This window comes from Rhinolophus ferrumequinum, chromosome 18 (genome assembly GCF_004115265.2).
Source record: "Rhinolophus ferrumequinum isolate MPI-CBG mRhiFer1 chromosome 18, mRhiFer1_v1.p, whole genome shotgun sequence".
Classification (NCBI taxonomy): domain Eukaryota; kingdom Metazoa; phylum Chordata; class Mammalia; order Chiroptera; family Rhinolophidae; genus Rhinolophus; species Rhinolophus ferrumequinum.
Window position 1 is genome coordinate 49,465,012 of NC_046301.1, and position 27,906 is coordinate 49,492,917.

Sequence of the window (27,906 nt, forward strand, 5' to 3'; positions counted from 1 at the left end):
CCTCCCGCGCCAGTCACGGACGAAAAAGCCAGGAGGTGGAATGGGAATAACTTTATTAGACTCGACTTCCAGACTAGGCCGCGCGGACCCGAGTCATGGGGCGCCCCCGCCGCCCTCCTCCTCCTCGTCGTCGGCCTCCACGTCGAGGCCCGGGATGCCGCGGATCTGGCGCTCCAATGCCCCGCCCAGCAGGGGCACAGCCTCCTCGTCTTCCTCGGGGGGAGGCGGCGGCGGCGGTGGAGACGCATCCACAGGGGCCGGCTCCGGGGGAACAGGGGGTTGCGCTGGTGCGCCCTCGGCACCCTCCGCGCCCCCTGCCGCTTCGACCAGCGCCCCCTCTTCTAGGGCGCCGCCCTCGCCCTCCTCCTGTTCCTTCTCCTCCTCGGGGCTGTCAGTGAAAGGGTTCTCGCCCTGCAGAAAGGGGCGAGGATGCTGAAAGGAGGGCAGATCCCCGGGGCTGAGGGGCAAAAACCGGTCTGGACGGCCCAAGGCACCGGCCTCCCCAAGGAAACGGGCCAGGAGCCTCTGCCTCACCTTCAGGTAGCGCTCCAGCTTCTTGCTGATGAGTTTGTTGTTGAGGATGCTGCGGGCCACCATGAGCGAGGACTTCTTGGACTGCTCCATCATGAGCTGCGGGCAGGGCAGGCGGGGCTGGAGACGGTGCTCTGGGCACCAAAAGAACCCCTACCCTGCCATATTGGCGGGGCCCTGCCGCACCGAACACGCACACCTCGCCCTCCACCTCCACCCCCACTCAACTAGATTGTGTAGGTCCGTAAGGTAGTGTACCTTGGGTACAAGCGTGGGGCCACCTTATAAGCATGGAGCCACAACCTGATTTTATCACTGCTCAAATGCTGTGTCCTTCCGCACCATACTTAACTGGTTAAAGACATATCTTTACAGCTTATTGCGGAAATCTGATTTACTCCTATAAAAACTTGCAATGAGCAAACAGATGAAAAAACCTACTAAAAGCCAAATGTGCAATTCATAACAAGGAGCCAGCTGCCCTAATAAGCACACAACTCTTTAGGATTAACAGGGAGGAGATAAAAGCAGAAATACAAAAGTCAAACAGTATATTTCAGTGATACACATTCTCTTAATGCATAGGATTCCCAGGATGAAGAATTACTCCCAAGTGGCAAGGTTGAAAAACGGCACTTCTACCCTGCTGGCAAGAGGTTCAATTGTTACATTTTCTGGAAAGCAGTTTGCTGGATCATATCAAGACTAAAAATTTGGGGCCAGCCCAGTGGCTCAGGTGGTTGGAGCGCTGTGCTCCTAAAGCAGAGGTTTGCAGGTTCAATTCCCACATGGGCCAGTGAGCTGCGCCCTCTACAGCTAAGATTGTGAACAACAGCTCTCCCTGAAGCTGGGCTGTGGTGAGCAGCGAGTTTGGCGTGAGCTGCAGTGGGCTGCTGTGTGCTGCCGTGGGCTACTGTGCGCTGCCATGAGCGGCTGGCAGTCTTCAAGAGCTGCCCTGAGCTGCTGTGAGCGGCCGAGGGACGACTGGCGAACGACTGCCTCAGCGGGGGGAGCACAAGGCTCACAATACCAGCATGGGCCAGGGAGCTGTGTCCTACACAACTAGACTGAGAAACACTGGATTGAACCGGAGTGGGGTGGGGAGGCGGTGAGGGGAGACAGAAGAAGGGGAAAAAAACAACCTAAAAATTTGAGTAATTCCGTCCTGGAATCTATCCTAAGTTTAAGAACTGGAAATGTGTATGTACAGTGGTCACAGTAGGGAAAAACTGGAAAGCACCTAAATGTTCTTCAGTAGAGAAGTAGTTAAATAGATCATACATTCCAAAGAATACCATGCAATCCTTAAAATAAGGCTCATCTCTCCCCTTGCACGATAATAAAGATATATGATAGTCTATATAACTGCCAGAGCCTTTTCTCTAGGACTTACACCCACATGGCAGGTGATTTCCTCAGTGGTGAGAGTACAGGCAAATTTCACTTTTGTCATTACGAAGGTAATATGCCTGTATAAAGCCTAGCAGAAAGGAAACAATAAAGCCACTTTTGTTGGGGGGAGACCAACCTCCAAGACCCCTACTGAACCCCAGACAAATCTTTACACCACAGTTCAAAAAGCCACCTCACTTGCTGTTTCTACTCCCTTTCCCAACCTTCACCCTTTTTTCTTTACACATTTTTCTCTACCACTTGGAGAAAATATTAATAGACCTCATGCTCAACAGGAAACAAGTTAAAGGTGCACAATTAAGGATCCTACTGGAGACGGTTCCGCCCCAACTCCTCACTTGCCAACACACTATCCTTCTCCCTGGAGGAGCACAGATGGACATACAGAGTGTTTCCAAATGGAGGCACATTTATATAGTGTCTACATTTTCGTTGTAATAACCAAACACCACCAGAATAAACTTAAATACTTCTACGCTGGTGCTTTTAATTCTAACAAGTTCCCCAAAAGGTGAGTACCTCTGCAAAAAAGTTATGAGCCATGCTTCCTCCACCTGTATTACAAGGTACTTGTTCCCTGCCTCCCCCTCGGTATCAGATGTTACCAATGTGGAATCTTTTTGCTGTGTCCCATGGCATGTCCCTGCCCACCAGCAAATCCTAGTGCTCTGATAGTGCACACTGGGCCACCTGCCCAGTGTTTCTATGTGGCCATCACCTCCATGGCCTCTGGGTTTCCCCACTTGCTGGGGAAGGCTTCCTTTAACATCAAGGTAAACAAATAATAATCTAAATTTTGTTCTTTTTTTACATTTGAGATTTTTGGAATTTAAATACATGGTCTGAGGTAGAAGCCAACTTTCCTTTCCAGAAATTTGTAAGACAAACCAGTTTCCCTCACTGAACTGAAAAGAAGTCCACATGCCCTTATCTACAAAACAAATCGAAAAGGAAAAGTTTTCCCATAAAACTCATTTGGTGGCAAAACATGAGCTGACATTGTTTGTGTACTATCTTTATTTATCCTACTTATAGAAGTTGCTTAAAGATTTACTGATGGTTCAACTATAAGGCACTTTCCCAGATCCTACTGGGGACATCAGTGATCAATCGTAACATATGGCTGCTCTGAAATCCTAAAATTAATTCAAAAACATCTGGCCCCAGGGTTTCAGATAAGGGACCCATACTGACTTTGACAAATACGAAGTTCCAAAACATATTGGCATCTTTCACTAGACTTTATTCTGATTCCAGTTTTCCTACTGTACCAATATCACTTTTTACATTTTAATTGCACTGGCTTTACAATAAATTATATCTACTTTTAAAGCAAGGCCCTGAAATCACTACTGCTTTTTGTATCATTTTCTTGGCTATTGTTAGACTTACCTCTACAATAAAACTTTAAAGTAATTTCGGCCCGCCCCCTCCCTCAGATTTTGACTGCAATTGCACTGTCTACATCAATGTGGGGAGAACTGTTTTTCGTTTTGTTTTGCTATTAATTCTCCCACCTAAGAACACAGTATGTTCCTCCATTCATTGAGGTCTTGTTTCATGTCTTTGAAGTTTAAGATCCCATAACTTTCTTAAATCTACATTCCTAGTTATTTCATACATTTTATGGTTATTCTGCATATAGACTTTCTCCCCCATTTATGTTTCTAATTGGTTATTACCAGAGTGGAGAAAAACTAGTACTTTTGCTATGTTATCTTGAATCCCAACCTCCTTACCAAATTCCATGAATTCTAAGAACGTTTTGCTGGAATCATTCAGCTTTTCTAAGAATACAATCATATTATTTGCATATGCATTCATTTCCAGTATTTTATACTGATAATGTTGTTTATTTCTTATTGAAACATCCATGTATTCCAGAAGCAAACTTTTACAGTGTACCACACATTTGAAATCACTACTAGACTGATCATTACTAGCACTTTTATTCTTTAATAGTAAACGAATCTACAGTTGCATCTTTATCAGATTTTTGGAATTAAAGTTAAAAAGGCTTTTTAAAGGGGGCAGATGGGTGGCTCAGTTGGTTAGAGTACGAGCTCTGGGCAACGGGCCTACCAGTTCGATTCCCATATGGGCCAGCGGGCTGTGCCCTCCGCAATTAGAATGAAGTCAATGAGCTGCCACTCAGCTCCCAGGTGGCCAGATGGCTCAGTTGGTTGGAGCGCAGACTCTCAACCACAAGGTTGCCAGTTCGACTCCCGCACGGGATGGTGGGCTGCGCCCCTTGCAACTAACAACGACAATTGGACCTGGAGCTGAGTTACGCCCTCCACAACTAAGACTGAAAGAACAACTTGACTTGGAAAAGTCCTGGAAGTACCCAATAAAAGAAAAAAAACAAAACAAAACACAAGGCTTCCTAAAAACAAATTCGAGGAGAGACTTCCAGCATGGTAGCCTGAGCAGCTCTGTGGACCTGCTCCCTAGTGAAATGGATGAAAACTATTAAAAAACAAACGAACGACTATTTTAAACTCTCTGGAAATTGTCCTAAGGACATACAGCAAACGAAGAAATATTTAGTAAGGAAAAGCTACTAAAACTCAGTAAAAAGAGTGTGAGTTGTAATGCTTAAAACATGATCTGTTGCTTCCCTGCCTTGCAGCTCGGAGCGATGGAAACTCCCCTATAGACGGTGCTGCTAAGAACACAGGCCTCCTCTCGTCCCAGCTCATCACAGTTGAGGGCTCTATCTTGCCAACATCTAGTTTCGTGCTGCCGAGGTTAAGTTCTGGGCACAGTTCTTCTGAGAGATGGGGACTCCCCTCTTCTATCGAGCCCCCACTCATAGAATGGTGGCTTGACCTTGGGCATGGCATGCTGAAAATACTGGCTTCTTCATAAAGCAGAGGTTCTATGTGGGGAGAGGCAAACCAAACCAAGAAGACCATAGGTTACTACTGCCTCCCCACCCATCTCTTCTAAAGCAGCAGGGTCACTCAGAGAGATGTGCTCCATTGTCCCCACCCCAAGCTCCAAAGCCTAGGCTCAAAGATTTTGTGCAGGGAGAAAAGAAGGCCTCAAAACACTGAGCTCTCAAATTTCTTCCCAAAGGAACTTATTCCATTTGCAAGAGTTCCTGGAAGTTTAAGACTAAGCGCTCTGTCAAAACAGCGGAGTGTGCAGAAAAGCAATTAAAATGAGAGGGGTAGATGCGATAGCAATATAAACTAAACCATTGGCTAGCTAGATTACCAGAGAGAACCAGTAAAACAGACAGCTAAGAACCTCCCTGGGTTCAGAATAAATCTCATCAAAAAATGACCTTAAAAATAAAATCTCTGTAAAGAAGGGCAAATTTAATTCGATCAGATTGAAGAGCAATTCAGTGCCTCAAGGCATTATTGAAAACAACAGAGCCATCAGCCAACAATTCGTGGAGGTTAACAGCTGAGTTGTAGTCTGGGAGAGAGCCAGTGAAAGGCAGTGCTGTTAAAACCACTGTCACCACAGGGTGGCTGTGCGCTTGCCCATGGCTGTCTCCTCCAAGACTTAGTATCAGAGGCTTCACATTGTCAGGAAGAAAAAGACTTCTCTAAGATAATTTGACTAGTCACTAGACAAGCAAATACAATGATAAGACTTGAGGGGTAGGAAGAAGGAAAAGGCATGATGACACTGTCTTATCAAATAGAGGTATCAATAAAGAGAAATTATAACAAAGAAATAAAAATCTTGGAGCTAAGAAATACAACAGAAATGAAAATTTCACTAGAGGGGCTCAACAGTAGATTTGAACTGGCAGAAGAAAGAATTAGTGAATTTGTAGATCGACAGAGATCATACAATATGAAAAACACAGAGAAAAAGAATGAAGAAAAATGAATAGCCAGACTGACAACCTTGGACACCATTAAATGACCCAACTATGCATAATGGAAGCACCAGAAGAAGAGAAGGGAAAGGAGCAGAAAAAAATGTCTGAAGAAATAATGGCTAAAAACTTCACAAATCTGATGAAAAACTTTTTAATTTACACATCCAAGAAGCTCAACAAACTCCAAATACATAAAAACAAATGTATCTCACATTTGAATCACTACTAGATTGATAATATTTTACTTAGCACTTTTATTCTTTAATAATAAACTAATCTACAGTTTGGTGTTATCATTATCAGGTTTTTGGAATTAAGGTTAAAAAGGCTTCCTAAAAATGAATTCAAGGACAGACTTTCAGTATGGCAGCCTGACCAGCTCTGCAGAGATCCACAAAGCCAAAACCAAGGGTAAAATCTTGAAAAGCAGCAAGAGAAAACTGAATCATCACTTTTTAAAAGGGAACCCCAATAAGATTAAAAGCTGACTTCTCAGGGGAAATGAGGCCAGAAGGCAGTGGAATAACATATTTAAAATGCTCAAAGAAAAAACTGTCAACCAAGAATCCCATGCCCAACCAAGCTATCTTTTTAAAAATGAAGGTGAAATAAAGACATATGGCAATCAAGAACTGAGAGAATTTGCTGCTAGCAGACTGTACAAGAAATACCAGAGGAAATTCAAGATGAAAGCAAGTGATAGCAGACAGTAATGTGAATCCACATGAAAGAACAATAAAAGTAATTATATAATTATAAGGTACTATGCTATAAATGCGTATTTCTTTTCCTGTCTTCTCAACTGATTTAAAAAGCAGTTGTATAAAACAATATGTATGTAATTATGTTGTTTGGCCTATAACATACAGAAATGTAATGTATTTGCCAATAACAGGACAAAGAACGGGGGGGTGAGTAAAGCTGAATCGGGCTAATATGGAAGTGACTACAGATGGTAACTGAAATCCACAGGAAGAATCCAAATGAAGAAATCCGGAAGGAGAAATAACAAGGCTAATATCACAAAAACTAGAAATATGTAATTGTTCTTCTGTCAGCTTCCTTAAAAGACAAAAAATTATACAAAGTGATAATTATACTATATTATATTGCTGGATTTGTAACATGTATGGATGTAATACTTTGTATCACAATAACACAAAAACCTTCTATGCAGAGAGAGCTACAGAGGAGTAACTTAATCTCAGTGAAATTAAGTTATTATATCTGAAGGAGATTTTGAGAAGTTAGTATGTATAAGGTAAGGTTTAGAGAAACCACTAAGAAAATAATGCCCAAAAATGTAGTATTAAAAAATCATTAAAGAAATTATAATGTTACACTAAAAAATATTTAATAGTATAAAAGAAAGCAGGCGGAAGAGAGGTTATTTCCTTTCTGCTGTAAATCTGAGTGGCTGCTGTCGAAATGGGCAAGTTTCTGAACCTGGGAAGGTGATGCTGGTCCTGACCAGACGCTACTCCAGATGCAAAGCAGTCACCATGAAGAATATTGATAATGGCACCTCAGCCCGCCCCTACAGCCATGCTTTGGTGGCAGGAATTGACTGCTATGCCCGAAAAGTGACATGTGTCATAGGCAAGAAGAAAACTGCTAAGAGGTCCAGGATGAAATCTTTTGTGAAAGTTTATAACTGCAATCACCTCATGCCCACAAGGTACTCTGTGGACAAGACCCAGCGGGAGGCCAGTCAAGTTCGAAGCGAGGTACAAGACCAGCAAGAACAAACGGTTCTTCAAGAAGCTGTGGTTTTAGATGTTTTTTTGCTTCAGTCATTAAAAATCAAATGAATGAATGAATGGAAATAAAGAAAGAAAGAGGTAAAGTGGGACTAGAAGAACAACAGAGATAAATCCAACAGTATCTATAACATGATGTGTGAATGGATTAATAATCCAGTAAAAAGGTAGAGATTGTCAAACTGGATTTAAAAAAAAAACAAGATCAAACTATATGCTGTTCGTAGCATATATTATTATACATTCAATATATTCAAAGATATGAGTAAATGTAAAGTAAAAGAATTGAAAAAGATATACAAACATCAACCATAACAAAGCTGAACTGGGTATACAAATATCCAACAAAATAGCATATAAAACAAAAAAAGTTACTATGATTGAAAGGGACATTTTATAATGATAAAAGGGCCAATCCAGCAGGAGGACCCAATTATAGATGCACCTAACAGAGCACTGAAATACGTAAAATAAAAATTGACAGAAATAAGGCAGAAACAGTTGGTCATTCAACAATAACAGTTGGAGATTTCGATATCCCACTTTCATTAATGTATAGAACAACTTGGCAGAAGATCAACAAGGAAATAAAAGGCTTGAACAACAATAGGTATAACAGATACAGAACACTCCACCCAACAACAGCAGAATATACATTTTTCTCAAGTGTACAGGGAACATTCTCCAAGATAGACCATATGCCAGGCCATACAACAAGCCTCAGTAAATTAAAACGGACTGAAATAATACAACATATGTTTTCTGAACACATAGAATAAAATTTGAAATCAGTAATAGAAAGGAATTAGGGAAGTTTACAAATTTGTGGAAATTACATGACACTCATAAACAACTAACGGGTCTAAGAAAAAATCAGACGGAAATTAGAAAATAACTTGAGATGAATGAAAATGAGGACATACCAAAAATTATGGTATACAGTGAAAGCAGTATTCAGAGGAAAACTGATAGCTATAAATGCCTACATTAAGAAGATTGCAGGGGTGGCTGGTTAGCTCAGTTGGTTAGAGTGTGGTGCTAATAACACCAAGGTTGCTGGTTCGATCCCCGCATGGGCCACTGTGAGCTGTGCCCTCCTTAAAAAAAAAAAAAAAAGATTGCAAACCAATGACCTAGAAAAAGAACAGCAAATTTAACTTAAAGGCAAGCAGAAGAAAGGAAATAATAAAGATTAGAGTGGAAATTAATGAAGTCTAGAAGAGAAAAACCAAAGGGAGGGGTGGGGGGAAATCAATGAAACCAAAAGTGTATTCTTTTTAAAGATAACAAAATTAACAAACCTTTGGCAAGATTGACCAAGAAAAAAAAGAAGGTTCAAATTGCTAGAAATGAAAGAAAGGGACTACTGACCTTAAAGAAATAAAAAGGACTATAAACAAATGTATGCTAATAAATTAATTAGGTAACTTAGATGAAATGGACACATTTCTAAAAAGATAAAAACTACTGAAACGGACTCAAGAAGAAATAGAAAATCTAAATAGACCAATAACAAGTAAAGAAATTGAATTAATAATCAAAAAAAAAAAAAAAAAGGCAACCCACAAAGAACAGCCCAGGTCCAGATGCCTTCACAGGCCAATTCTACCAAACTCTTAAAGAATTAATACCAACTCTTTACTCTTCTAAAAAAACAGAATTGGAGGGAAAAACTTCTGAACTCATTCTTTAAAGCCAGTATCACGCTGATACCCAAAGTAAAGATATCAACAAAAACTACTAACCAATTATCTCTTACGAATACAGATGAAAAATTCTCGACAAAATACTAGCAAACCCAATCCAACATCATATAAAATGAATCGCATACTATAACCAAGCAGTATTTATCCCAGGGATGCAAGGATGGTTTAACACCCAAAATCAATTAATGTAATACACCATACCAATACAATAAAAAACAAAACCACATGATCATCTCAACAGATGCAGAAAAACATGCAGAAAAAAAAGGATCTGAACAGGAATCTCCAACTCCAAGGAAGACCAAAGGTTAAAAACAACAACACTATGAAAAGACGTTCAACATCATTAGTCAGTTATCAGGGAAATGCAAATAAAAAACAGAATTGATACCACTTCACACCCACCAGCACGGCTAGAATCAAAAAGTCAAGTAACAAGTGTTGGTGAGATGTGGATAAATCAGAACGCTCATACATTGCTGGCAGGAATATAGAATGGTGCAGCAGTCTGGCAATTCTTCAAGAAGTTGAAGAGTTACACTATTTGACTCAGACATTTCATTCCTAGATACATACCCCAGAGAAATGAAAACATGTCCACACAAATGTTAGTAACAACATTATTCATAATAGCCAAAAGGTGGAAAACATCCAAATGCCCAAATCGATGAAAAGACAAATCAAATGTGATGTATCCGTACCAGAGACTATTTTTAGGCCATACAAAGGAATAAAGTTCAGATACACACTACAATGTGCATCAACCTGAAAACACTATGGCGAAGTGGAAGAAGACCACATTTTATGGGATTGCTATGATATGAAATGCCCAGAATAAGCTAATATAGAGACAGATATTAGATTAGTGTTTGCCTAAGGCTGGGGGAGCTCTGGTGGTTGGGGAGTGATGGATAAAGGGTATGGGTCTCTTTGAGGTGATGAAAATGTTCTATGATTGAGTGTGGAGATGGCTGCATTACTGTGACTATATTAAAAACTACTGCATTGTAGACCTTAAATGGGTAAATTGTATGGAATGTGAATTATATCTCAATAAAGCTGTTACCAAAAATCATAATGATTAGAAGCTTTTCACTAATTTCCACAATCTAGTATTTTAAAACACATAGTATTTAAATTGTATTCGAACTATCTCCATGAATGAACTACTTCTGGTGCCTTCTCAAGTATCTTTCTAAGTAATCATACTGTTTGTTATGGCTCTTTTTCTTTCTTTGTCCTTTTCACTTATTTTAAGGTCAATTTTGAGTTTATCTTTCGCTCTCACTTCACCTCGAGTTTCCAAAAGTTACTGCCAACCGCTGCCCATCCCCTGCAATCTGCCTTCTCCCTGCCCCTTATTAGCTCCCAACCCAAGAACCTGGCCTTGGCAGGATCCCTACAGCTTCTCTGCTGCCAAAGCCAAGGGAAGTTTTCCTTATCTTCCCAACGATCAGTGGCATACGCCAATCCTGAATCTCCTCAGCCACCCAAGCCAGACCCCCAACCCCATCCCAGCCGAGAAGCACTGCGCTGAAAAAGACCAGAGATGAGTTTGATGGGCACGGGAAAAGGTTGATACACGCTGTTCCCTACACTCCCCTTTGCTGCTATTACTGCTCACAAATCCTTTCAGCCTCCTCTAGGGTGACAGCAGCCAAGCTTCTCTCTAGCGCAGACCGGGTCCTCAGCTCACTCCCTGCTACACAGCCCCTGCACGCCACTCTCTACCGGCCACCTCCAACGGGGCATGTCATCCATGCAACCACAACATGCCTGCTCTGGCTTCTGAGCTAGGCATGGGGGATCCGCTGGGAAATAAGAAGCTTGTTCCATTTCTTAGCAAGCTCAATCCTTTCCCTGTACCGTACACTACCCTCCCTTCCTTAGCCCTACTATCCACCAGGTACTCAAGCCAGAAATCGGCGGGATCGCAGACTCCTGGTCACTCCCTCACGCCGACCTCCCGTCCGCTTCCTTAAGCAGCTCTTCTCTCCGGCCCTTCTCTTCATTCCCAGGGCGGAGGCACACTCGTCCGGATACTGCGGCAGCCCTGCACGGCCGAATCCCTCCCACACCAGGTGCCTGAGGTCTCTAACAGCAGCTCTAATGCTGTTAGTCCCCCACTTACCAACTGTGCTGCCTACAGGAGCAAGCCCAGACCCCTCAGCACCCCCGCTAGCAGCACATGACCCGTATGCTTCTCCATTTGGTTTCTGAACTGAATTGGGCTACTGGCCCCTGTGCACACGGAGGGGCCCACTTCCCACAGCCCGCTGCTCCTTAAGGGCCATCCTCTCCCAGGCAGAGTCCCCGTTTCCTGTCCCTCTCTCTGCAGCTACACTGACTGCACTGGGCTGGAAATGTCCATATCTGCCTGTCCCCCACACCCCCGCACCCCTCACCAGGAGGCATATAAATCCAGGCCCTCCCCACAGGATGGTGGAAGGGCACTGGTGGCCACTCACCCTGCGGTTCCGGTTGTGATCCATGGTTTTGAGGTGCTTCTGGATGATCCCGAACTGCATGGGAATGAAGAGGTCACAGGCCGCGCAGTGGGCTGCCTCCACCTTCTTCACGAAATGCTCCATGGCAATTTCTGTAGGGAAGTAGGAGGGAGTTGCCGCTGGTCCCAGGTGCCTGAGACAGACTCGGGAGTTTGGGAAAGACACCAAACTAGCTCCACACTTCACCCTGCCACTTCCATGTGGGTCTGAGGCTGCTGTCATGGGCCCTCCCTGGAGGAAGCAGGGTGTCGTGACCAGGAGGGCAGGGCGGCAGGGGGACGGAAGCTCCTCACCTTGCGTCAGATCCTGGTCTCTGTAGAGCTGCTGGATCAGACCATCAAGGTCTTCCACGGTTTTCCGGAGCTCCTCTGTCTTCTTGGTCTTGTTGGTGACATACTCCTGCCAGAAATCCCAAGGAGAGACCGAGGTTTGTGTGAGCTGCTCTATTTCCTAAGGCAGGGGTGTCCAAACTGCGGCCCGTGGGCCAACTGCGGCCCGCAATCCATTTTTAATAGGCCCACAGAAAATTCCAAAAATATCTTTAGTTTACTTAAATAAACCAGGTGAGGCAATACGTACTTCACCAGGAGTGAGTGGCCCGGCTGTTTGTGTATTTTACCGCATATGGCCCTTGGTGAAAAACGTTGATAAAAGTTTGTCCTAAGGGGTCTGAGAAGCAGGGAGCAGCTGTGCTGCTCCAAGGCTCACCTGCAGAAAGTCAGCCGTCTGCTTCGGGAGCTTGGTGCCTACATACTTAAAGTGCTCTTTGTGGAACTTGCTATCGAGGTGGCTGGTCATCTCATCCTCATAGAAGGTCCGGTATTTGCAGAGAGAACACACAAACTGGATCCTGCCCAGGAGAGAAACGAGGGGCTGGAGCTTCAAGGGTCCCACAAAACAGTGCTGCCGCCTCACCCAACCCAGCTGCAAGCCCTGAAACAGGCCTTGCTCATGGGCCTCTGAAGTGCAGTCCCAGCAGGGGGACAGGCTGGGACCAGTGGGGTCGGGAGTAGAAAGGGACAGAAAGTCTGCAGACTGCAGTTACTGCAACGTAGGGGACAGGGAAGGAGCTCTTCCTTCCCACAGGCAGGAGGCTGAAGCCTGAGGCAGCTGCTGCTGCAACAGGCAGAGTCGCTGGAAGGTTGCCGGAGGACCTCTCTACCAAGGCTGGGCAGGAGCTTGTGCACTTGGCCCAGCTGGGGACCGGAAGGAAGGATGCCCTGGCGTGAGCCAGGTGGCCCTGAGGTGCAGAGTGGAGTACGCAGTCCCGAGGCAGGGCCCGAAAAGGTGCTGCCATCTTCCTTCTGGGGCCTGGGGGACCGAAAGGCCCAGCCCATCCTCTGCTCAGAGTGCTTGGGGGTGGTGTTGGGAGGGATGGGAGACAAGCAGGCCTGGGCACCTGCTGCCTCATCTTCCTCTTCCGAGAAGAGACCAGTCTGAGCTGGAAGGAGGGCGCCCGCCCGGCCTGCCAGAGGGCAGCCTGGAGTCACCTGAGCGAGGTGCTCTGTCTGGGCCTGGTGTCCACAGCAGAAGCCCGGGGTCTGGGGCCTGGGCCGGAGCAGGCCGCCGTGGCAAGGGGCGGAGGAGGCCAGCCGCCACCGAGGCCTCGGGGCGGGTCCCTACCTCTGCCGGACGTCCTTATCTGGGCCACGGGGTCAGCTTTGTCTGGAGAGCCCAGGGGCCGGGCGCCGGCGAGGCTGAGGAAGGTCCAGCAAGAGCAAGAGTCTGAGGCGGAGGAGGAGGAGGCAAGCGCCAGTGCGGGAGCCCTGAGGGCAGACAGACCCGACCAAGGGGCGTGAAGGACTCAGCCGCAGATAGGGCCGGCCTGACAGGGCCGGCGGGCAGGGCAGAGGGCAGGCCCAAGGCTGCCACAGCCCACAGGTGCTGCCATCTCTCCTGGGCATGACGGTGGCCTCTTGGCAGCTAGCTGGGGTGGCACAGGCGCCTTGGACCTTGAGTCTCTGATGAGCTGGCCCCCTCCCGCAGGGGCATCAGGCCCCCAGTGCATCTCGGAGCTCGTGCACCGAGTGACTGAGCGCCGGAACTTCTGGGCAACGGTGCCGAGCAGTGTTGGGTCTTAGGCCAAAGACGCCAGCGGTCGCCAGGCGGCCGCAGAGGGACAAGGGACGAGTCAGGCCTTGGGAGCTGGGCCTGGCGGGAAGCAGGGTCCATGCACGGCCGAGCAGGTGGTGGCTCCCAAGGGAGGCCAGAGGGTGGTGAGGCGGCAGAGCTATGGCCCTGCTCTCCTGTTGGCAGCCCCACTGCGAGGCAGGCAAAGGGGTGGAGGGAAGCTGGTTACCTTTCCACCATGCGGTCTCGCTGCCGCTTCTTCTGCTTGTCCTGACTCTTCTTGCCTGCCTGTAACTTGCGCTTAGCCTGGCCACTCTCATCCTGGGCGCTCAGGGACCCTATGGGAACAGAGGGGTACAATCACCAGCTTGACTCCACAAGGTCAGGGAAGGCCTGGGGCCTCTGGCTAGAGCACCCGCCGTCTAGTCCAAGGGGTCCATTCTGAGAGCAGCTGTCTGAGCAAAGCATCTGGCCACGAGCAGACGAGTATCCTGGGCTGAACAGGAAACAGTTGTGGCCGAGGCCCTCAAGAGGGGAGAACACCCGCTGACCCCACCATTCTCCAGGACACCCACATTCTGCAGAGTGGGCCACGGAGAGGCTGGAAGGCAAAGAGGCTGTCTTGGTGGCACAAGTTCAAAGGGGCTGGGCGGTGGGATGCAGGGAGGCTACAGCTGGGGCCTGAGTGCAGCTCCCAGGGGCAAAGACCCCAAAGCTCACATGGCCCTGCCCACCCCTCACCGGGCACCGCGGCAATAGTGGGCTGAGGCTCGATTTACTGTCAGGTACCTGCTGGCGCTCATCACTCAGGTGGGGGGACACGGGCTCCCAACACAGGGGCTGGAGAGGCGCTAAGGGAGAGGACACGCAAACCAGAGCCGTAAAACCTGCACCAAGGGTCCCAGCTTGGACACCAGCCACTGAGACTCGGACTGTATGTTACTGAGGGACCAAGGGCAGGATGTACCTGGGGTTCCCCCACACTCTGCTTGTTGCCCCACCTAAAGTCAAAACCCATGTTCTAGGCAGGGGCCATTGCCACCCATAGCCTCTGCCTGGAAGAACAGGGCAAGAGCGAGAAGGGGACAGTGGAAGAGGAACCTCCTGCCAGCACATACCCAGCACTGCAAGGGAGAGCCCAAGCTGCCACAACCCTGCCTTCAGCTGGACCTCTCCCACAATGAGCGCCTGGAAGAGCCACCCCCGCACCCAGGCCACTCAGAAGACTCACCCTTGTCTGTGTCCTCTTTGCTGTCTTCTTTTTCCTCCTCTTTTCCCTCTTCATCGTCTCCTTCCTAAGACACGATTTCAAAAGTATAACGTTAAAGTGTCAAAGCACGTGCAATTGTTTATTAATGGCTCTGCTATGGGCCAGGCGCCTCACATCCTCCCAAGAGCCCTTGCACAAAGGGCTCAGACTGCCTCTGGCAGGGCAGCCTGCCCCAGCCTGACTCCCTCTCCCATAGCTCCCCCGTCTGTAGGCGGGTCATGCATGAGTGCAGGGCTGCCTCCGGCCAGCCGATGGCCTCTGCGAGAGCCCAGCTCTGTGGCACAGGGGCTCAGGCACCCTGCTCTTCACCGGCACCCCTGCAGACAGAGCATGCGGGGTCGGGGCCACTTACTGCTCTGGAACCCTTTTCCACAGCGTCTGCACTTTCAGCGCCCTCTGCAGCTTCCCCCTCGGTGCCCTCATCTGGAAGGTGAGAGGAGCCGGCTCAGCCCAGCAGCCCCAGGGGGCAGGAGGCAGGGGAGTGGCCAGTGCCCTGGCTCACCATTGTCCGAGTCACTATTGTCTGAGCAGTCGGTCCGGAAGGCTTTGCTATCGGGCTCGTCAGCACTACCACTCTGCTTTCTCTTCTTCTTCTTGGTCTGGGTGGGAAGAGGGAGCCCGGTCAGGGTGGGTGAGCGCAGGCCCCTTGCTCCGGCCAGCCAGGGGCCAGCGGGAGGCCTGCCCCACTCACCCGGAAGTCCGCTGTGGTCCAGGTCTTCCAGGTCCGCCTCATCTGCTTCATGCCATTGCCAAAGCCGAAGCCGAAGCGGGAGCCGCCTGGGAAGGCGCCCCCGCCACGCACGCCCTGGAACATGCCGTACTCGGGGATGATGTTCTGGGAGAAGAGGGAGGGCAGCCGGGAGGCACCAGGCATGCACTGGCCCCGGGCCCCCATGGGGTCTTCCCACATGCGCCCATAGCCTGACGCCATTGGCCGGCCACTCCGGGCATCCCGGGCCCAGCCCTGAGCCCGTGGGCCAAAGGTGTCGCCGCCACGCATGCGAAACTGCTCTCGGTAGGCATCATACTGGCCCTCATAGGCCATTTCCATCTCAGGGTCAAGTTCGCCGTAGTCATAGCCCGACCGGTAAAGGTCACGCTCACTCAGGACGGCCCTCGAGTCACAGGCCTCATAGGAATCGTATCTGCAAAGTGAGGTGGCCAGAATCAGGGAAGGCCTCAGGCCCTATCGTCCTGGCCGTCCCCAAACCTCCCCGTCCTGGGGACAGAAAGCCCTGCTCCAGCACCTGTGCCCCTTGCCTGAGAGGCTCAATGTTCAGAAATGCCAATTAAGAGGCCCCTCAGGAGCAGAGTGCTAGAAGTAGGAAGGGCCCGTCAGTGGATGTCCCCAAGACTGTGCTGCCACTCACCTGCCTGGGGACCCTAAGGACAACTGGGATGGAGCAGGTCTCAGGGGCAGAGACATCGCATAGCCCTTAGTCCTTTGGAAACATGTACACGTGTCTGTGGTAGCCACAGTGCCCAAAGATGCTTCCTGGGGCGTGCAGGGAAGTGGGGAGGGGGCAGAGCCGAGCACCCCAGCATCCTCCAGCACACGAATGCCTGTCCAATGGGCTGATAACACCCATGAGAAATCTGTGCAGGTCTCATCCCTCATGGCTGGGGGAACCTCTAAACCCTCCAAAATCCCTCACTACCCAAGAGGAGAAGGGGGACAAAATGGGGAGTGTTTCCCAGGAAAGATACCGCGAGCTTGCCCAGGGGCTAGAAAAAGTGCTCTGGCACCTCAACCTGGAGCCCAGGATAGGGCATCAGACCCTATAGAGCAACAGGGAAGGCAGAGCAGCCTCCCGCAGGGAGACAGTGCAGCACAGAGAGCGGTGCTAACTGTGGCTGCCTGCAGTCCACAGCCCCCCAGGCCCAGAGCCCACTCGTCTCACGGGCACAGGAAGCAGCCAGCGCTACCCAGTTGCCACGCCATCCCTCACCAGTGCTCCCCGGCTCCAGGATGTGGCACGATGGTACATATGCAGTAGTACGGGTCCAAATGGCCACAGAGACAAGAGCCAAGCCCCTCCTTGCCTTTGGCAGCCTTAGTTCCAAGCACTGTACCTGCCAGGAACGAGGGCAGGGAGTGTTTCTGGGGGTTCCCCTCACACTTTTTGTTTGCTACGGAGCCCATAGCACCCTGGCACCCTCTGCTTCCCAGTGGCCCTGGGGTCTCACCTGACCCTACCAGTGCCTGGCCAGGCCCCTTCTCTCTACTCTCCCCCATTAGGCCACTCTGCGTTAGAAATCCACGTGCCCCTCTCACTGAAGCCTCTTGCTAGGGCACAGGACCTCCTGGGCCCCGCACCAGTTGAGACCACAACAAACACCTACAACGTGAGGCTAGGGAGCAGGGCAGGTTTGGGTGCTAGGTCCAGCTCCACCACTTACTCCTGGGCGCCTTCAGGCAAGGGTGTGACCCGCCTGCGCCTCATGTTCCCCATCTGCAGAAAGAGGATGGCGACAGTTCTTCACAGGGCACTTCCGAGGCTCAACAGGCGCACATTTGCCAGGCACTGAAGAGCAGCCAGGAAGTGTCCCAGGGCAGGACCTGTCCCTTATGTGGAGATAGCCCAGACCATTGTGATCAGCCCCAAAGGCTCATCCCACTCTGCACACTCAACCCAACCTGTCCTGCCCTGACAGCGGGCAGGATGCCAAGTCTCGTGCGAACTCCAAATGGCTGTCTCCAGAGGGAAGGGCCACTTAACACTCTGCTCCTAAGAGGCATTTGGAGGGTCCAAGGAAGCCAGCCCAGTCTGGGCTTGTTCTTCCCCCTACAAGCCGGGGGAGAGGCTGGCCGTTAGGCCATGGAATGAGGGGGGACAAAAGTCCGAGAAAGGACGCGCACTAGACCCCAGCAGAGTCTCTGAGAGTCCCAGCAACAGAGCAAGGAGGGAGAAAACAGACAGGAAGATGATTCAGAGGGAGAAGCCAGCAGGCAGGAGGTGGGAGGTGCCCCGCCGCGCCTCAGCCCCCAGGCAGGTACCCACTCACCTTTCTCCACCTGAGCCGTACACACTTCCTTGTATCATGTCTGTTTCCAAGTGCGGCACCATATCTAAGCGCTGGTTAATTCTGGACAAAACGGAATCGGCACTGGCGCTACCTGCAGCACTAGAGTTTGCATTTGTGTCAGAGCTAGGCATTTCCCAAGAGTTTGAAGTGGCCATACCGTACCCATAGTTGGTGGTGTTATCCTGGCCATAGCCGTAGCCATAACCATAGTTCTCGTAGCCTGCAATGAGAGATACAGGTAGAGATGGCGGGGGCAGGGAGAAGAGAGGCAGAGACAGAGAGAGAGACACAAGGACGTTTTCTATCACAGAAACAAATTGGGGACCCTAGCCACCCGAGGTTGGGTGGGCCCTAGTTCTCCTGATGAGGCGCTGTGTGGATGAGTAGCCGGCCCAGAGCCCCTAAAGGTAATCACCCCAAAACCCAGGGCCAAACTGGACAGTGGCAGAAACACATCAGCTCAACACCAAGGGAGAGGGGAGCAATCATGAGAATCATACTTGCCTCTGTTTGCCCCAGAGTTCCAAGTTCCATATCCTACAAAAAGTAAAAGGGTAATTACATCTATAACTGCTTACGGGAGTTTAATTCAAGCACAAATGAAGACAATGACTCCCAGTATCTGACTGGCTGCAGGAAACTGAACCTGCCCAGAGCTGAGAAACCTGGAGCTTGCGAGCACCATGTAAATGGTCCAGGCCACTTGCTGCCCTGGCGCTCCACCTTCTGTGGCTTGGACCGTCTACTATTCGAGGAACCTCCCCTTCACAAGATCCTCGAGAGCTAAGGAATTTGGCTCCTGTACTCCTCCCCTGAAGAGCCAAAATTAGAAGATTACCCCCAATCCCATAAGAGCCTCACACAGACTCTGCTGTACAAGAAGCTCAGCACAGAACCCTCATCTACTCTGAAGACGTGTCACTCAACTCGCCCAATAAAGCCCTCTGGAGCAGAGAAACTGACCACCCTAGTCTCGCAAATGTCTGCTTTAACAGGAAGGGTCACCAAGCCCTTGAATTGTGTGAGTTGTGCTGGACATCAGCAGAAGGAAGGACAAGACACAACTCTGGATTATAAATTAATATGCTCTGGAGTTGAAAGAGCACATGAGAAAATTTCATTCCTTCAGGAACACACAGCCACTGAAAAGTGAAGAAATGCAGAGTTAAGTGAGTCAAGCAGACACACTTCCTCCCCAGGAGAGCCCATGAGAACAGGAGACCACCTTCCTGGTGGGAGCCCAGAAGCATCTCCTACTCCCGGTTCTCTCTGCCCTGCAAACAGCCCGTGCTCATCCCAGGGCAGGACCAGAGCTGCGTGAGCCGGGAGGATGATACACGGCAGAATCCAGCCACAGAGGAGCAAGAGTGCACACAATGAGGAGGTGAACCAGGGAGAACAGGGAGCAGGCCGAGGTTCTCCTCAATCCGGCACACAAACAGAATGGCAGGTATCAAAAACCCGCGAGGGACTTTAATGACCACTACAATGAATGAACACGGGCGCAAGAATGAACTACGCCCGTAGCTCACAAAGCAAAACTCCTCTTCATTTGGGGAAAGCAAAGCAGAGGCTTCTCATTCATTCGTTTAGTCAGCAACTATCATCAGGAGCAAACAGCGCAGAGGCTGGCAGGTCTGGCCACTACTCAGGCCCGGAGCACTGCATGTGAAAGGAGAGACACCACTACCCAGTGAGCAGCAAGACAGCCAGGAGGAGGGAATCACATAACGAGTGGCGCACAAGAAGAGAGGCTGGCAGAGTCACACAAGGAATAATGCACACTTAGCCCTGGCAGCTAACAAGGGCCTGGCCATGTGGCTGCTTGCACGAGGGTCAGTGGACACTACTCAAAAGGACTGGGAGGCAAAGGCAGACCCATCTGGGCTCTGCTTGTGAGGCTAGAATATGGTGCCCTGAGGTTCAACTGCTGAGGGCCCAGCAGAACAGCAAGGAAGCACAAGGGAAGGAAGCAGGAGTGGGCACTGGCTACTATGACAGGCTCAGACAAGCACTCCCTATGTGCTATTTGCCATGCTCGGAGCAACCCAGACTCCCTGATGGGCTCCCCAGCTGGGTCCCTTCAAGGGAAGCCTTTGTCTATACTATGGCATTTGGGGGCTCCTAAGACCTGCCCCTTCCAAAAGAACATCCAAACTCACGTCCATCCCCAGAAAAGGTGAGACCATGGCTGACAAAGGGAATTTTTAATACAATTTCTTTTAAAAAAAGAAAAGAAACAAACACAAGAAAAGGAGATGGTCATAGTAAGCAATACTTACAGAGCAAAAATAAATACTCAGTGAACTATCTCATGGAGGCATCAAAAGAGAATCTATTAAGCTTTATGTAGCACAAAGAAATGCTTCTAACAGTAAGCAAAATAAAGCAGGATACACAATTCTATCCACCTATAAATTATTCAATCACCTAAGATAGGCATGTTGATGGTTTTTCAACATGTTATTTAAATGTTATTATATTTTTCTTGCAGTTTAAGCCAGAAGGAAAACCACAATTGTCCCTATTCTTTCACAACATGATTGTCTACATAAATACTGAAGTGTAAGTATAACAAAATAGGATCTCTGTTTGAAACTACAAAATATTAATGAAAGAAATCAAAGATCTAAATAAATGGAGTATTATGGATTGGAAGACTTAATATTGTTAAGATGTGAATTCCCTCAAACTAATCTATAGTTTCAAGGCCATCCTACTCAAAATCTCAGCAGGAATTTTTATGGAAATGGACAAACTGATTCTAAAATTTATATGCAAAAGCAAAGGAACTAGACTATCCAAGTCAATTCTGGAAAAAGAACAAACCTGGAGGACTCACATTAACTGATTTCAAGACCCACTACATAGTAATCAAGAAAGTGTGGTACTGGAGAAAATTTAGACACGTTAAGTCAATGGAACAGAATTACAGCCCAGTAACAGACCCACACATGTATGTTCAATTGATTTTCAACAAAGGCGAAAAAAAATCTTGACTTATATACTGCACACCTTGTAGAAATATCAACACAAAATGGATCACAAAATAAATGTAAAATGTAAAAACTATGAAGCCCCTAAAAGAAAACTTAGAAGAAAATCTTAGTGACCTTGGGTTAGACATAAATTTCTTAGACACAACTCCAAAATCACAATCTATTAAGACTGGTAAATTGGAATTCATCAAAATGAAGAACTTGTGTTCTTCAAAAGACACTGACTGACAAAAGAATAAAGAGATAAGCCACAGTCTAGGAGAAAATATTTGCAAATGGCATATCTGATGCTTGGACCCAGAATATGTAAACCAGAGGGAAAATAATTCAAAAAAGACTTGCAATTTGTTACATTTGATTAAAAGGAATGAGGCAGGGAGGGCAGGAGAGGGAAGCCATGCAAATCAAGTTTCTCCTCACTTATGAAATACCTGATACCTCTACTCAATTTCAAAACATGTTTTTTTACCCCCTCCCCCACACAACTCCGAGTCAAGCCGTTGTTCTCAGTCTAGTTGTGGAGGGTGCAGCTCACTGGCCCATGTGGAAATCGAACCAGCAACCTCGGTGTTACGAGCACAGCGCTCCAACCACCTGAGCCACTCGGCTGCCCCAATTTCAAAACATTCTAAGTCTCCCTCTCCCACAGGGACAAGCTGCTAATACTTCCAGGAGTCTACTTATGTCCATTTACTCAGTAATTTCTAAGGGAATGTCACATGCAGGTCCAGTCTTTCCCCAGACCTTGGTAGTAAAACAAATTACCCATCTCAGCAACTAACGCATTATCCTTATTAATTCCAAAGAGGGTCACAGACCATGGAAATACCAGCTTTATTAGCAGTGACGCCCGCCAAAGCACGCCGACACAATATGTATGACCCCATTGGGGTCATACTGAATTAGATTTAGTGTAAGACTATCCACACTTGAGAAATCAATCAGAGACTTTCCCTCAACCCTACATGCGAGGAGCTGCGTGGCTTGAGATAGGCTGACATCTCTAAAAGCCTGCGACATTCAGACAGGCAGTCTCTCTAGCGCTGCCTGTCTGTGCACTACCCTGGGGCTACGTTAACCATTTGGTTTCTGCTCTGATCAATCCTTGGTACTTTGATTGGCCACTCTCCTTCCCAGGCCCTCAATAAGAGTTTCTGAAGCCAGACCTTTGTCACAGGCTTCTAACAAAATGGTAAAGTGCTAAAGGAACCAATTTCCGGCCCCAAGAACTCCAGCTTGCTCAAAAACACAGACATCTCTCCCATGATTGCCTCCAACGAGAGTACCGGCTACTTTAACAGCCCACCACACCATTTTGTACATGTTTGATTTAGAAAAGTAAGACAGGGTGACAGCAATGCCAAAGGCAAGAAGACACCAGACTGCTCTGCCACTAGAAGGAAGACCACTCACTGGTGCTCTGATTCCCACGGGCCCACACTTACCATAATCACAGGTGGGCTGAGCGCTGGTGTCTGAGTACGTTGACTGCAAAGTGGTTTCAGATCCCTGGACAAAGCCTAAACAAATGCACAGAGTGGTTAATTTCCCCAAACAAGCCACATGATGATGACCTAAGACTACCGTTTATGTAGACTGGCGGGCAAGCCCTCACCTCACTGGAAAGCCACCAAACACTCTAGATTCTGAACACTTTAATTACACCCCCAGAATCTATTAACCAATGGAAGGGCAGGCTATGTTTAACTTGCTACACCAGAAGAACTGGATAAAAATTTTCAAATACTTAAAACCAGTAACATATTTTGATCAATGAGTACTCAAATTATCATTCAGTTAAATGAGGGAAATACTTATATCAAATCACTGATATATTGGAGGTGAGCCACCTCCAATTCAAATAAAGATAGGGTTACTTTTGAACAATGTTAAGACAATACCCCTTTTCTTCCCCCAAATCTAAAACCCAAACTGCTTTGTATTTTTCAGTTTTCCCATTAAAACGTATGTATTCAAGTACCTCTTAAACGTAATTACTTGGGTCAGCATATTTACATGGAATAAATATTATATACAACATACAGGTATTATTTCCTATTTTCTCAACTCTCAAGCTATTTCTCAACTGAAAATGAGTTAGTACCAAGAAAGGAAAACTTGAACCTCTATCAGGAACTACTGCTCTTAAATGCCGGTTGTAACAGACTATGATGAACCCTAACACTTCTTTAAACCTACATTTAAAAATGGTTTTTAACGATTGACCCATAGCACTAAAATTCTGACAGACGCTGTCAGAGGTCGTATTTGCCTAGTCCCATCAGAGTCAACTCATGCCCTAAAAATGAAAGCCAGTGCCTCCAGTAACTTCTTTACCACAGACGCACACACCAAGTGCCTTCCCCTAGGTGGGCATTCATCTTTTTGTTGACAGTCTCTAGTTCATCTCTTAAAACCACAGCAAAAGATGACAGCAACCGCAGCCAACACTGAACAAGTGTTTCCACTGCCGGTGCTAGGAGCTTTACCTGCATTATTTCATTCCATCCTCACCACAGTCAACAAAGGGGCCAGGGCCAAGATCCCTGACCCTGCAATTCCATAGTCCAAAGAGGTCTGCAAACCAAGTGCTCTCCTCAAATGTGGTACAACACTCATCTGGGGGCAAAACGGACCTCTTGAAGACAATTACAGTCTTTCTTTACCTCCCTTGGTACAGACATAATGCATTTACTAATAATTAGCAGGTGCTGGCCTCGATCCCGGTACGGGTGCTGTGGAATCTCCTCCTTTCAAGCCAGAATTCCAAAACACACCCAGCTCCAACAGTTTCAAACAAGGATCAGTGGAGCCACGCTTCATCTTTAATTCCCAGAGGAGAGAAATGAGAAGAGGCGTCGGGGAAGGAGAAAGCCGAAAGTATACAAACCCAACCTTCTTCACCCTCCCTATTTACAAAGGGCAAATTCAAATGGATTCCCTCCAGGGACCCAGTCCCTTCCAGAGATGCCTAAATTCTAAGCATTGATGATTAACTGTCCACAAGAAACACTGAAAGCATTCTTCAGATGGTTCATCCATGAGGAAGCCTCGCAGTGTAAAAAAGTACCCTAACACCTTTCTCCACTGATTGTTCAACTAGCCTCTAGAAACTACGTGTTCAGTAATCGACAGCAAAATGGGCCCAGACTTTAAGTAACATGGTTTGTAAATACTGCAGCTGCAACTGGAACCTACCACACGCTGACAAGAAAACATCGTGGAACACAGAATAAAAGCTGCAGAGCAAAAGCTCTGTCTATTCAGGGGAGGGGGGCCCTGGTTCTTTCTTCTCTGGGAAAAAGGAAAGACAATCCGTCCAACCTTCCGAGCTCAATGGCACCCTGCTCGTTCTCCCCACATTCACATTCTGCTCCACAAATATCTGCAGGGCAGGGCCTTCTGTAGCCAGTTACGCTCCAATTGTGAGTAAAGGCTTTCTGGTTGGGTTCATGAAGCGTTTTCTTCTCGGTTTGATTTACCAGCCTGATCAGCTCTGAGTGAAAAAAAGAAAATAAGCAAAATTCCGGTCCTATAAAGCTAAAGGTCAGACCATGGATTTAGGATAACTACGCATCACAGCCCCTCCCTCTTGGCCAGCCTCTCTGCCATCTTTTCCCCACAAAAATACACCAAGCTTCTCAGTTTTATTCTTTTCCTTCTTTTTCTGAAAGGGGATACTATCTGGTAGTCACCAGCCTGCAAGATGGCCTGTAATGCTTCTTGCCTCCTGACATTACGTTGTCCCTTCCCAAACTGATAGAGGTAGCCAGTGTAACCAATAAGAGATTGTAGAAATGATTGAGTGTGACTTCCGAGGCTTCCCCTTTGTTCTCTCTCAGATCGTTTACTCTGGGAGAAACTAGCAATCACGTTGCGAGGACCCTCTAGCAGGCCTGTGGAGAGGTCCATGTGGTGAGGAGCCAACAACCGCATCAACCGACCGCTCATGTAAGTCTGCGCCACCTTGGAGGTGGGTCCTTCAGGTCCAGTCAATCCTACAGATGACTACAGTCCGAATAACATGCAAACTGTAACCTCATGAGAGATCCCAAGCCGGAACCGTCCAGCTAAAACCACTTGTGTGTTCCTAACTCACAGAAACCGGGAGGCAGTAAACATTCCTATAAAAAGATGGGTAGCATTTCAGACCTTTGTTTGAAGGCCTAATTCTGGATTTTTCTGTCCAGTATTTCCACTGGATCATCTTTCCCCTTAGTGCCAGGGATGGAGACTCCTTTCCTAAGTACATACAAACTAACGAGGTTCAAAAGCTGGACAAGTTATCAGAAAGATAGATTATTTTCATCACCTACTACGAGTAATGGTAACATTTGCTTCACAGCCTCCAGAACTTCTCCTTAAAGGCAAAATAGTTGTCTGAGATGTGACTTAAAATGCCTTTGACTTTAGTGGTCTGCTTCTTAAAAAGGAAAGGCTTTCTAAAGCTACTGTGGTTTCCAGTTGATCAAGACCAAGGGAAAACTAATCATTACCTCATTAGTTTGGCTACCTCGGGGCCCATTCAAACCCAGAATGACAGCCTACAGGATCTGGAGTTGAAATTCAGACTCAGCCATTAGTGACCTCTAACTCAGTTTTCTTGTCTATAAATATGAATGCTCCATTATTAAGTTACCCCACAGAACCCAACCATTCATCTTCTGGTTTCTTCAGTAATCTTGCCCCTAAAAACCACAGAACTGTCTTCCAATTCTCAATAAGACTTGGTAAGAAGGATTATATCTCAATTCCAGAGATGCCAGTAACAGCCCTACTGACTTTCCTCTTGAACCAGGAAAGTTACAGAAAGGTTAGGGCAGGGGGTAGCCTAATCTCGGTACTACTGATTTATTTCTGAGCCCGATAATTCTTTGTGGTGGGGGCCTGTCTTGTGCACTGTAGGATGTTCAGCAGCATTCCTGACCTCCATCCACCGGATGACAGGAGAACCCCACCCAACCAGATGTGACAACCAAAAATGTCTCCAAACATTGCCAAATGTCCCCTGAGAAGCAGAACTGCCCAGGTTGAAAACCACTAGTCTAAAGGATGGTTGCTTGAAAAACTGGGGTTCTTGCCAAGCTCCGGATGTGGGAGCCAGAGGAGCAAAGCCTGGCACCACCTCTTTGCCTAGGCCAACATAAAGCAGCCAATAGGAGCCCCAGAGTCTCAGGTTCCATTCTCAGTCCCAAACACTTTCAGGAGAATGTGGGTTACCAGGCAACCACACAAGTTCAGCCTAATACCCTCATCAAAGAGGGAGGCCTCCTCTATGGCTCCTGACAGAGCAGCCTCATTGGTCACTGCCAAGGCAAACACAGCAGTCCAATTCATCCAGGGATCTTTACAATCACCCAAACACATCCCAGGCATGCCTCTCTGAACTCATCCCCCTCGCCCCCCTTTGTTCAAGTCTCACTGGTCTCCCTGGAAGATTTTCCAAGGTGCCAGGCAGCTCCTGCCCCTGGGCTTTTAGGTCAAGGGCTCCCTGAGCCAGATATCCTTAACTCTCTTACTCTATTCCCGTCTCTCCTTGAATATCACCTCTTTAGAGAGCTCCAACCACCCCATGTAATACAACAACCCCCTTGGGGTACTGACCACCCCACAATATATCCCAGATTCATTTGCTTGCCTACTGTGGTCTGCCCTGGCCTATAAACTGCTTGAAGAATTCTTGCCAGTATTCCAGCGTCTATTCAGCCCCTGACACGATGAATTTGACAGATGGTGAACGAATTACCATGGAAGCCCAGCTATTCCTCACAAGGCTGAGGCTCAGCCCCTCAGGGCCCAAGGTGCCCCGCTCGACACAAACCCTCCAAATATTTACTCCTCGCCCTGGGGCCTGGCGCATCTCCCAGCCCGGGGGTCAGGCACTGGGCGAGGGGAGCTGCGGCATCTTGCAGGGACACAGAGCGGGGGAGGGTGCCGTCAAGGCGACGGCAGGCGAACCCGCCGGCTGACCGTAAGAGCCGAGACCTGAGAAAAAGGCACCTGAGGCGTCCGAGGAGGCCAGGCCGGGGTGGAGGTGTTGGGAGGAGAGACGCCGAGCGCCGAGGGCGGGGCCCGCGGACACCAGCGACAGAAGCCAAGATCTCGGGTGGCCGTGACACGAGTGTGCAAGCACAGAGCACTGAGGAGCCGAGGGGCGCGAACCTGAGGCCACCGGCCCGCGGCGCCATTTTGTGACCGCAACAGAGGACAGTGTCCAGGCCCCGGTGAAGGCGCGGGTGAGCCGGGCGCGGCCCGGGCACGCCCCTATTACTCCCCACCCGGAGCTCTATCCCTAACCCCGCCGAGCCCACCTGTGTAGCTCATGGCAGCAGCGAACACTGCACCCGTGGACTCCGGTAGCTGCTCCGTTCGTCCGACGCTGCGATAGCTGCCACAATCCCCCGGGCCCTTTCTACACACAACCGAGCCCCGCCTCCCGACCGCATTGGCTCGCGCAGGGTTCTGGCTTCACATCTATTGGGCCACCATTCTGTCTATCTCGGAGCATCCCCATACTAATGATTAGGGATGATGTCAATCTAATGAGAGCCCCGCCCTGATCCCGCCTCCTGTTAGTCCAAGACCGCGACAATTGGCTAAAAGAAGGAGGTGGAGTTCGAAGGGGCGGAATTATGCACTACGGAGAGACCTGAGGTTCAAGCGCGGCCGGCTGGGGGGAGGGCCTGTGCCCAGAAGGCCCGCCAGAGGGAGCGGGATCTGCGTCGGAGGAAACCACTCCAATCCCGGCTCTGCCACCGGGGTGCTGTGCCAACCTGGGC

General features: G+C 48.3%; 1 protein-coding gene, 1 non-coding gene and 1 pseudogene across 3 annotated transcripts; 2 read left to right on the plus strand and 1 right to left on the minus strand.

Moving 5' to 3' along the window:
* Positions 1-34: 34 nt before the first annotated feature.
* On the minus strand, positions 35-27,564 carry AKAP8L (A-kinase anchoring protein 8 like). 2 transcript variants are annotated; one of them, XM_033133958.1, is made up of 15 exons: positions 27,439-27,564; positions 22,573-22,647; positions 18,633-18,665; positions 18,291-18,348; positions 18,108-18,188; positions 15,793-16,246; positions 15,604-15,700; positions 15,454-15,524; positions 15,063-15,126; positions 14,061-14,169; positions 12,470-12,611; positions 12,055-12,160; positions 11,723-11,853; positions 535-630; positions 94-411 (listed from the first exon to the last, which is right to left on the minus strand). In XM_033133958.1, the coding sequence occupies exons 1-15, from the start codon at positions 27,449-27,451 to the stop codon at positions 94-96; spliced, it is 1,848 nt and encodes a 615-aa protein (XP_032989849.1). In that variant the 5' UTR covers positions 27,452-27,564. The 2 variants fall into 2 exon arrangements, with proteins under 2 accessions (XP_032989848.1, XP_032989849.1); XM_033133957.1 differs by having other exon boundaries at positions 35-411; positions 18,108-18,348.
* LOC117037832 (60S ribosomal protein L27-like) lies at positions 7,135-8,635 on the plus strand (annotated as a pseudogene).
* Positions 8,555-8,628, plus strand: TRNAI-AAU (transfer RNA isoleucine (anticodon AAU)). The gene has a single exon. It is a non-coding gene; the product is annotated as a tRNA-Ile (tRNA).
* Positions 27,565-27,906: the final 342 nt, after the last annotated feature.

What these genes read in the sequence shown, in the direction of transcription:
- AKAP8L (XM_033133957.1), bottom strand. An exon ending in GGACCACAGCGGACTTCCGG is followed by an intron (nt 15,701 to 15,792) that starts GTGAGTGGGGCA and finishes CTTCCCACCCAG; the next exon opens with ACCAAGAAGAAGAAGAGAAA. An exon ending in CAATAGTGACTCGGACAATG is followed by an intron (nt 15,525 to 15,603) that starts GTGAGCCAGGGC and finishes CTCACCTTCCAG; the next exon opens with ATGAGGGCACCGAGGGGGAA.